The sequence below is a fragment of the Gastrolobium bilobum genome, unplaced genomic scaffold (genome assembly GCF_033153095.1).
Source record: "Gastrolobium bilobum isolate Gb01-03AN ecotype WA unplaced genomic scaffold, APGP_CSIRO_Gbil_v1 utg2673, whole genome shotgun sequence".
Lineage (NCBI taxonomy): Eukaryota > Viridiplantae > Streptophyta > Magnoliopsida > Fabales > Fabaceae > Gastrolobium > Gastrolobium bilobum.
The window spans coordinates 495,251-505,490 of record NW_026898407.1 but is presented as its reverse complement, the minus strand read 5'-3'; the positions used below and the strand labels follow the sequence as shown (position 1 = coordinate 505,490).

Sequence of the window (10,240 nt, the reverse complement as noted above, 5' to 3'; positions counted from 1 at the left end):
TGATAAATTTTCAAGACAAGATTCAAATGATTCTCCAAAGACTGAGAAATCATCCATGAATATTTCCACAAAATTTTCCACCATATCTGTGAATATTGCCATCATACACCTTTGGAAGGTCGCTGGTGCATTGCATAATCCAAATGGCATCCTTCTAAAGGCAAATGTTCCATACGGGCAAGTAAATGTGGTCTTGTCTTGATCTTCTGAAGCTACAGCAATCTGGTTGTAGCCCGAATATCAATCTAAAAAGTAATAGAACTCCTTCCCTGCCAGTCTGTCCAACATTTGATCAATGAATGGCAAGGGGAAGTGGTCCTTCCTTGTAGCATCATTAAGCTTCTTATAATCCTGGCATATTCTCCATCCGGTCACAGTTCTTGTTGGTATAAGCTCATTTTTCTCATTCTTCACAACTGTGATTCCTCCTTTCTTTGGCACACATTGCACAGGACTTATCCATTGGCTATCTGAAATGGGGTATATTACTCCTGCATCAAGCCATTTAATCACTTCTTTCTTGACAACTTCTTTCATCATAGGATTCAGCCTTCTTTGAGGCTGCACAGTGCTGCTGTAGCCTTCTTGCAGCAATATTTTGTGTGTGCAGAATGTAGGGATAATTCTTTTTATGTCTGTTATGCTCCATCTGAGGGCTCTTTTATGCTCCTTTAGTACTTTTAGCAACTGCTCCGTTTCTGCATCAGAGACAAAAGATGAAATAATAACAGGTAAAGTATTTTCATCTCCTAAATATGCATATTTAAGATGCTGGGGCAGTGGTTTGAGCTCAAGGATTGGAGGTTCTTCTATGGATGGTTTGAGTGTCTTTATCACTCTTTCTCCAAGGGACTCAAAGTGTTTCTTCTTGTATGGCCTTGTTGGTTGGGAATCCATCCATGCTAGACATTCCTTCATCTCCTCTTCATCGTTTGTACATTCTTCTGTTATAGCAACATTAGGTGGTTCTATCTTTGTTTGCTGTTTTCATTGCTGTAGCAGAACTGCATCAATGGTGTCCATGCTAGCACATTCTTCCACTTGTTCAGGATACTTCATGGCTTTGAGTACATTGAATGTAACTTGCTCATTATTAACTCGCATAGTCAAGTCTCCTTTCTCAAGATCAATCTCTGCTCGTCTGGTGGCTAAGAATGCTCTTCCCCAAAACGATGGGCACTTCCCTATCTGCTTCAAAGTCAAGAACAATAAAGTCAGCGGGAAAAATGAACTTATCCACTTTTACCAACACATCTTCAATTTTTCCTTCTAGATAAGTTATTGATCTATCAGCCATCAATAGCGCAACAGTGGTTGGATGTGCTTCTCCTATTCCAAGCTTCCTGAAAATACTTTTAGGCATAAGGTTAATACTTGAGCCTAAATCTAATAATGCATTACCTACATATTGGTTACCAATAGTACAAGGAATAGTAAAACTCCCTGGATCTTTTAACTTTGGTGGTAACTTGTTGAGGTAGTATTGACTACTTTCTTGGGTGAGAGCTACTGTCTCATATTCCTCCAGCTTCCTCTTCTTTTCCAAGATGTCCTTCATGAATTTGGCATAACTTGGCATTTGCTCGAGAGCTTCAACCAAGGGTACATTGATATGCAACTGTTTTAGAACATCAAGGAACTTCTTGTATTGCTTGTCATCAGTTTGCTTCTGCAATCTTTGAGGGAAGGGAAGTGGTAGTCTTTTTGCTTTGTTGACGGTCTGACCTTGCTGTGGTGTTGCTATAGCAATATTCTCAGTGTCAGCAACTTGAGGTTCTTTGGGTTGATCATGATTTTCCACCTCTTCAGCAACTTTATCTTCTTCAATCTGGCTCAATGCTTTCTGTTTCTGCTCATGGTAGTTCTTTATAACTTCTTGTTCATCTACGGCTTTACCACTCCGCAATGATATAACATTGACCTATTCTTCTCCATTTTTCTTTGGGACTTCAGTATTGCTTGGCAAGGTTCCTTGAGGTCTGCTTCTAAGTGCTTCTGCCAATTGACCTACTTGAGTCTTCAAATTCTTGATTGATGCAGCTTGATTATGAATTATAGCATCACTCCTTGTCATGTAATCTTTCAGCATGCTTTCCAGTGTACTTGATGTATCAGTGTGCTGTCTAGGTTGATGATGCTGCTGCATGAATCCAGGAGGGTATGGAGCTTTATATGACCTTCCTGCTATATCTGAGGGCATTTGTTGTTGTCCTTGATGTTGTCCATGTTGTTGTCCTTGAGAATAGGAAAAATTTGGGTGACATCCGAGATTATAGGTATTTGAATATGGATTGTTGTTCCTGTTGAAATTACCTATAAGACAAACAGATTGAGGGTTTTGTGGACAGTTATCATAAACATGGGGACCATTACAAAAAACACACGATATAGCATCAGTTATGGAATTGACTGGTTGTGCTTTAGCTTCAGTAGACATATTCAGCGTCTTGATAGAGTTGTTCAAAGCTAAAATTTGTGCTGAGAGTGCTGTTACAGCATCGAGTTCCCAAACTCCAATAGCCTTCTTTGGTGTTGAACTTGATCTTTCTACAGGCCACTGATAGTTGTTGACTGCCATCCTCTCTAATATTGCATATGCTTCTGTATATGTCTTTTCTAAAAGGGCTCCTCCAGATGATGCATCGACCATACTCTTTGTTGGTCCATTAAGCCCATTATAGAATGTCTCCATTTGAATCTATTCGGGAATGCCATGATTTGGGCACTTCCTCAACAGATCCTTGAACTTCTCCCAAGCCTCATAAAATGACTCTTCTTGCAATTGCTTGAAGGTTGATATATCATTCCTGTATTGGGCTGCCTTCATGGGAGGGACTTCAGTAAAAACTTGTCTGCCAACTCCTCCCAACTTCGGATTGACTGTGGTTGTAAACAATTCAACCATGCTTTAGCTTTGTTGGTGAGGGAATATGGGAACAACTTCAGCTTTAGAGCATCGGATGTAACTCCTCTGATTTTGAAAGTGTCTGCTACATCCATAAAATTCTTGAGGTGAAGGTGAGGGTCTTCACTAGGCAGTCCATTGAATTGACCAATGGTCTGCAGCATGTTAAACATCACTGGCTTCAGCTCAAATTTTTTTGCTGCTATATCAGGTTGAACGATTCCAGAATGCAGATTGTTGAGCGTAGGAATTGCATGCGCTCTGATTGGAATCTCAACCTGATTTGGACCTTCATTGTTATGTCCAGGTTCATCCTCTTCACCGTTTCTCAGCCTTTCTGCCATGTTAGGTATTGCTGCAGAATTGCTGCGTCTTTGTCGTCTCCTTCTTGCTCGAAATGTTCTTTCAATCTCCGGATCAAAATCTGTTTCTTGCTTTGAAGAAGAACTGCTCATACGCTGCAATTAACAACTTGAAAACAGTAAGGAGAAAGGTAAAGGATATAAAAGAATTAAAATTCTTCACTAAAATAAAAACAACTTTATAATTATCCCCGGCAACGGCGCCAAAAATTTGTTGTGCAATTTGTAATCAATTAAATCTTCCACACAAATACACAAGTGCACGTGTCACAAGTAATAAAGGGATGTATGAGTCCAAGTATCGTTCCCACGGAGATAAGTGTCAAGTAATGATTATTTAAGTGAAGAAAGTAGGTAAGAGATTGATTTTGATGATTGGATTTATAAAATAAAAGACAATTAAAATTAAGAAAACAGTAAACTAAATTAATAGGTATTAAGATGATGGATGAGATATAGGTCAGGTTCAATTTCCCTGATACAGCAATACTGAAACTATGCTTTAACAATGCTATATCAATGTTTAACTAGTAACCGAACACTAAGGTATGCTGGGGCTTTTGACCAACCTAACATATATATCCAATAACTAATTCCCACTTCTCTATGGTCGAACTAATTACTGAATTGTTCAAGTTCAAGTTCTAGGCTTTGTGGTGTGAATGATCTCTCTACCCACAACTTAATTAAGTTAATTTTAATCTGATTAATCCACACAATTCAACAAGGGTCTGGATTCGGAAACCTCTCGTCCCCAACCTCCTCAATATCACATATGTATCTCTCGACATGCACACATGAATAAGATTAAGCAAACTCGTTGAATAACTAATTAAACATTAACATAAACAAAGTTTAGGCATACATCTCAATGTTACAACATAGGTACTTTATCACCTAACCTATAGAGCAAATTAGCTCATAATAGAATTAAATAAAACAGAGAAAAGAAAGAAAGAACACATTGGAAAACAAAAATAAAGATGAAAACGAATGTTGTAGGAAAACGTTGTCACTGCCTTGCTCCAGCACTGCTCCAGCAGCTTTTCCTCCTCCAAGAACCTTACTTTCTCTCTCTAAAATGTCCTCACTCGCTTCTGACTTCTCAAACCTTGAACCTCTCTGAACTCTCCTTGAAACCGTCCTAAAACTCCTTTTTTTAATCAGTGGGGGACTCCTCTTTAAATAGGAAAAGTGGTTGGATGATTGGGCTTAGGGTTAGGAGTGAAAACCCATGAATCTTATTGTTGCAGCCTTACCGTATCCCTAGATTCTTGGGCTGTTGGCACTTGCTTGGATAAGATCTTGATTTTCTTGGATTTCTTGTGCCAATGTTGTTGTTGACCGAGTAAAGGTTTGTTGTCCTTGTTCTTTGGGATTTTGGGATAGGACTCAATCTTTGAATTCGTCCTTGATCCTTGTATTTTCTTGCTGGTGTCTTATCCATTTGTTGGGAATTAATTAACTTTTGAATTTCAAAAGTTCGATTGTTCCTTTGTCCACGTTGTCATGTTGTAGCGCTTGCTATATCATTATTTCGTCATCTTCTCTGCTACAACATTCCTACGTCAATTTTTCCTGCACTAGACAAACACTCAACAAGTCATCTTTTCTTACCCAAAATCAAGGGATATTGTCTTATTTTCAATACTTAGTCATCTCAAAGCATTCAATCATAAATATGCAACATTTAACTCATTTATCATGCAAAGAGGTCAACTTATATGGAATTTATGCAACAAATTCATCATAAAAATAAAAAATTAACTCTTATTTGGGAGAGTTATCACCAGCTCCAGTTAAGGTTGTAGCAAATATTCGGGATATGATGGGCTCATCAATTCCACGGATATACATGTCTGTGTCGAATGCATCTATATGAACCTGAGGATCCTGACTTCCATCATATTTCGGCAAGTGTGCCGAATCAAATTCCTCCGGGAATGGAGCATTTAGTATCTCGCCGGTAAATGGGCTGTTATTGTACTGCCCCCTACTGTACTTCCTCCTATAAACACCGGGTTCAACACGCCCTCTGACAGGTTGAGCATCTCGGTTAAGAAGTGTTTCTTCCCGGTTTCTCTGCATATTTCCCCTTGTCGTAGAATTTTGGGAAAGAGGTCGCATATTCGCATTATGATTATTATTTTCAAGGCTCCCCAGATTTGGATCCACAGCTACTCCAACATTTAATCTTCCCTGGATCTCAGTTTCTCTAACCCAGATTTGAGTACCCGGGTTATGATCCTCGTCCTGATCATTACCATCTCGGATCTGAACCCCTTCAGATCCCAATCCCCTCAGCTCCAGTAAGCGTCGCTCCAAATCTTGCATCCTCCTTGTGTTTTCCTCCTGAATTCTCCTGAAATCTTCTCGTCGTTGGAGATTGTTTCGATTCTCCATATCCTTCATCCGCCGTATAATCGCGGTGAATGCATTTTGAGCAAGACGGGAGTCAGGATCTGTAGCATGCGCAATGCGGGTAGCTGCATCCGCAGGATTCTGAGGATGAGGTGGAGCTGGGTTCGCAACCTGGTTGTAGGGGGATGGCATAGAGGCAGTGTCCGAGATGTCGTCGCTGACATGGACCGCATCATAGTCCACTTCGTTTTCTGGTTGGTTCTGAGGTTGATTCACTTCTTCCAAAACAGGATCCAATGGATGATTGGGAGGTTGTGGCTGTTGGTTGTTACTCCTTGTACGAATTTCCATCTTCAGTCAAAATCGTGGGAATATCAAATTTGCCGATTCCCCACAGACGTCCCCAGTGTTATGTCTTAGAGACAAAGATGTTTAGTCCAATGGACTAGTATATTACTCTTGGATCTAGTTCCCTCTCTAAGGTATCTATGGATGAGATACCCTTGAGTCAAGCAGATCACTGTGCACAGAAGAACAATAACGGCTTTGTCAAAAGGGGTGTGTGTGCGCGCGCAGTGACAACATAACAGTAAGAGAGAGAAAGTACCGTACCTGACTACCTGTAGGTTTTACCTTCTATTTATAGAGTTTACCTGGGGGTAGTGGATTCTGAACCTTTAGTGTCTCTGATGACGCCCCGAGCCCATATGTCATGTTGTTGTATTAGGACTGATATCTTTAATGGATATCTTTCCATAGTTATACTTGATTAGCATCTTGGATTGTCCGTTATTGGGCTCGTCACTTAATGAGCCTCGTATATGAGTCCATAATATATAATATTTAAAATTTATTTTTGTAATTAATTATATACATTAAATACGACTTAAGTAAACTAATGTTAGAAAAATAGGAAAACATATTTATCCTTTTAAACGATGGTCATTGTCTATGATGCACGGACACAGACACGGGACACGACACGTCACGACACGCTGACACGTTAATTCTATAAAATGTCATATTTCGACACGTTGGGACACGTTTTGATATTAAATAAAAATTTTAATATATATAATATATTTTATATTTTATACATATAAGAGTCCATAATAAGTCATATAACCAATCAAATATTTAAATTTCATAACATAAATATAAATATAAATAATTTTTCGTACTTTGTTAATTTTTCTTGTCAAATTTTATAACAGAAAAAAGTTAATTTATAAATTATTTCTTTTATATTTAGTTAACAAAATAAAATTAAGATTTTTTTTTAAAAAAAAAATGTGTCCAAGCGTTGACCGCGTGTCTGAAAAAGTTGATTGCGTGTCAAAAAAACGTGTCTGAACGTGTCGGAGAGTTGACCGCGTGTTCTCAAATATTGACCGCATGTCGGACGCGGGTCCGAGCGTGTCGGACACGTGTCCGACACGCAAATCTTTAAAAAAACTTTGTGTTCGTGCTTTGGAGGTCATTGTTATTAAAACTAATATTTTTAGCTTACAAAAGAAATTGTATTTTTATTTACAATTTTAATTAAAAAAGACACCCAACTTTTTCCTTCATACTTTTTAATTTTTATCTATTTCTTTCGCTTAAAATGACATAATTTTATATCATTTAAAAGTACAAACACCAAATTCTTAAAAATAATATCATAATTATGGTAAAGTACAACTTATACTATTTTAAGTTGGGTTTTATTAATGTCATGTTAAAGAAGATAAGTTATCTCATGTCATAGAGATAAATTTGTTGGTTCCACCACTTAAAAATAAAAAAAAATAAAAAAATATGACACAGTTATCGAAGGGTGTGTAGAAAAGAAATATATCACATATAATATAAGAGTAATTTTTCACTTTTAAGTTGCTTCTTAAACTACGTACGATTTTAATAATTTAAAAACCAAATGAAAAATAAAAAAAGTCGCGAATATTAGGGTTCGCTGCCCGCTGAGAAAAGAGGTAGCAACCTGCCCGGCAGCTTCGTAAGCCTTAGTTTGATTGGACATAGTTTTATATTTGTGGACCCCACTTCTAACTTTAGCGTCGACTTTATATCGGTCTTCGTCGAATAGAGCAAGTTAACTGAGTTTCCATCCCCATTTCCATTAAGGAAACACACACACAACTTCGTGAAACTACATAGTCTTCGTCAATATAGCAATTTAACTTGAGTTTCCATCCCCTTTGTATAAGAAGACGCAGCAACTCCAATCAAGCAACCACTAATCTTTCTGAAACTACAGGTTCCATTGGAGAATAGAGAAAGCTTTTAAGAAAAATGGCTGGAGGGTCCATTGGAGATAAGATTGGATTGAAAGAAGAGCTTATCAAGAAGGCATGTTCCTTTGCCTTCAAAGCTCACAAGTTACCACAAGATAAGTATTATCTTCTTGAAAAGATTCGGACTTCTTCTGAAGCTAACCTTATTATTAGCTTTTCGGGATCTTGGGATGCTGCTGATTGGTTTGTTAGTAAACCCTTTGGGGAAACAAAGATAGATCTTGAACTGTTCCCTTCACTTAGAAGTATTGGTAACGATGAACCTGCTTTGGTGAATGAAGCTTTTTTAAAGAGATTCAATCTCATATTGGGAAAGTCTTCTATTAAATCTGAGGTATGTTACCGACAATCTTTGATTCATTTTAGTTTTGCAGTTTTTTTCTGGTAGTTTCAGTTACCATGATGGTAGTTTCTATTTTTGGTTAATTATTTTGACTAAAGTAATGAAACCGTTAAAATCTGAAGGTGAATAAAGCTATGACAGAAGGGAAGCAAATAATATTTACAGGGCACTCCTCTGGAGCTGCAGTGGCAATTCTTGCAACGTTTTGGGCCTTGGAAGAGTACCTTAACCCAACCAAAAACCAAAACCACAAGCCTCCTTTCTGTGTCACTTTTGGGTCTCCCTTAGTTGGTAATCATATTTTCTCTCATGCTTCAAGGCGAGAAAATTGGTCTAGCTACTTCATACACTTTGTGAAGAGATATGACATAGTGCCACGGATTTTTCTCACTCCCTGCTCTTCCATTGAGCAAAATTTTAGCTCCATTCTCCAATCTTTCACCCCCAAGTACAAAGCTTCATCCCAAGATTCAATAAGAAGAGGTAATGTGACTTGTGAATTTTACTCGACTGTGATGAGGAATGCAGCAACTGTTACAAGCCATGCTGCCTGTACTCTTATGGGCAGCACAAATCTGTTACTGGAGACAGTGACAAATTTTGTTGACTTAAGCCCTTATAGGCCCTTTGGAAAATACATCTTCTGCAATGGAAATGGACAACTGATTGTGATAAGTAACTCGGATGCTGTTTTGCAACTCTTGTTCCACACTGCTCAGCTAAGCGATTTGGCAGAACTTTCTGAAGTTGCTAGCAAAAGCATATTGGAACATCTAGCATATGAAGATGAATTGCAGGATAGCTTGGAAATGCAGAATGTGGTGTACTTAGACCAACTTGAAGATCTTCCCTTGTCTGCTGATGGTTCAAATAGTGATATTGCCACAACTAGCACGGCCTTAGATGGCCTTGGATTGGTAATTAATTTGCGTTTTCTCTTTCTATTTAGTTTTTATATTCTCATGCATAAAATTAGAACACAACATTTATTCAATACGTGATGATTTCTTGGCTGGAATTTCAGAGCACTAGAGCAAGACTGTGTCTTCGAGCAGCTGGTGAGTTGCAAAAACAAAAAAACAGAAATGAGGAAAAAATCAGTAAGGAGATTAAGGAGAAAGCTCAGGGAAGCATGGGAGAACTTGAAGCATACAAAGCAACATGTGAGATACACACGGGGAAGGGTTATTATTATGCCTTCAAGGTGCAAAAGGAGGGAAAGGACTTCCAAGCAAATGTGAAGAGGCTTGTGCTGGCAGGAGTTTGGGATGAGATCATTGAAATGCTAAAGAGGTATGAACTCCCAGATGAGTTTGAAGGGAAACAAGAATGGATTAAGCTTGGAACCAGCTTTCGTCGTCTTGTGGAGCCTCTAGATATTGCCAACTATTACCGCCATTCAAAGGATGAAGATACAGGACCTTACATGGATAAGGGAAGGCCAAAACGATATAGATACACTCAAAGATGGCTAGAACATGCTAATAGGGTGACAAAAGGAGTTATCTCTGAATCCAGCTTCTGGGCTGAGATGGAAGAGCTTTGTCGCTGGAATAGTAACAAGAAACCATTTGAAGGTATCAAGGAAAGGGTTGTGCAACTTGAACAAGGCATTAAAAAGTGGATTGATAAAGGGGAACTAACAAAGAATGTGTTCTTAAAGGATCCTACATTTGTAAAATGGTGGGAAACTCTTCCTGAGGAATACAAGGTCACATCATGCATCGGTAGTCTCATTACTCTGAAAGTATAGTGATCTATCTATATTTCCACTCAAAATAAAGCTGTAAAACTAGGAGTAGTTTTGTATGTTTTCTCATGTAGTGTGTTAGATGTTTTCTCGTGTTGTATTCCTAATATTTAAGAATCCCGAGTTTGGTGTAACTTGTGAGTACCACTAATCTTTCAGATTACTGGAAGTAATGTATTTGTTTGATGTTTGGCTTGTGTGCATTAACAATGACTTGGTTGGATC

At 38.2% G+C, this 10,240-nt stretch overlaps 1 protein-coding gene and 1 non-coding gene across 2 annotated transcripts; both read left to right on the top strand.

Annotated features, from left to right (window-relative positions):
• Positions 1–2,708: 2,708 nt before the first annotated feature.
• On the top strand, positions 2,709–2,813 carry LOC133315865 (small nucleolar RNA R71). The gene has a single exon (XR_009752151.1). It is a non-coding gene; the product is annotated as a small nucleolar RNA R71 (small nucleolar RNA).
• A 4,930-nt stretch (positions 2,814–7,743) lies between these two features.
• Positions 7,744–10,240, top strand: LOC133315826 (protein EDS1L-like). The gene is made up of 3 exons (XM_061517497.1): positions 7,744–8,256; positions 8,388–9,182; positions 9,290–10,240. The coding sequence occupies exons 1-3, from the start codon at positions 7,921–7,923 to the stop codon at positions 10,016–10,018; spliced, it is 1,860 nt and encodes a 619-aa protein (XP_061373481.1). The 5' UTR covers positions 7,744–7,920; the 3' UTR covers positions 10,019–10,240.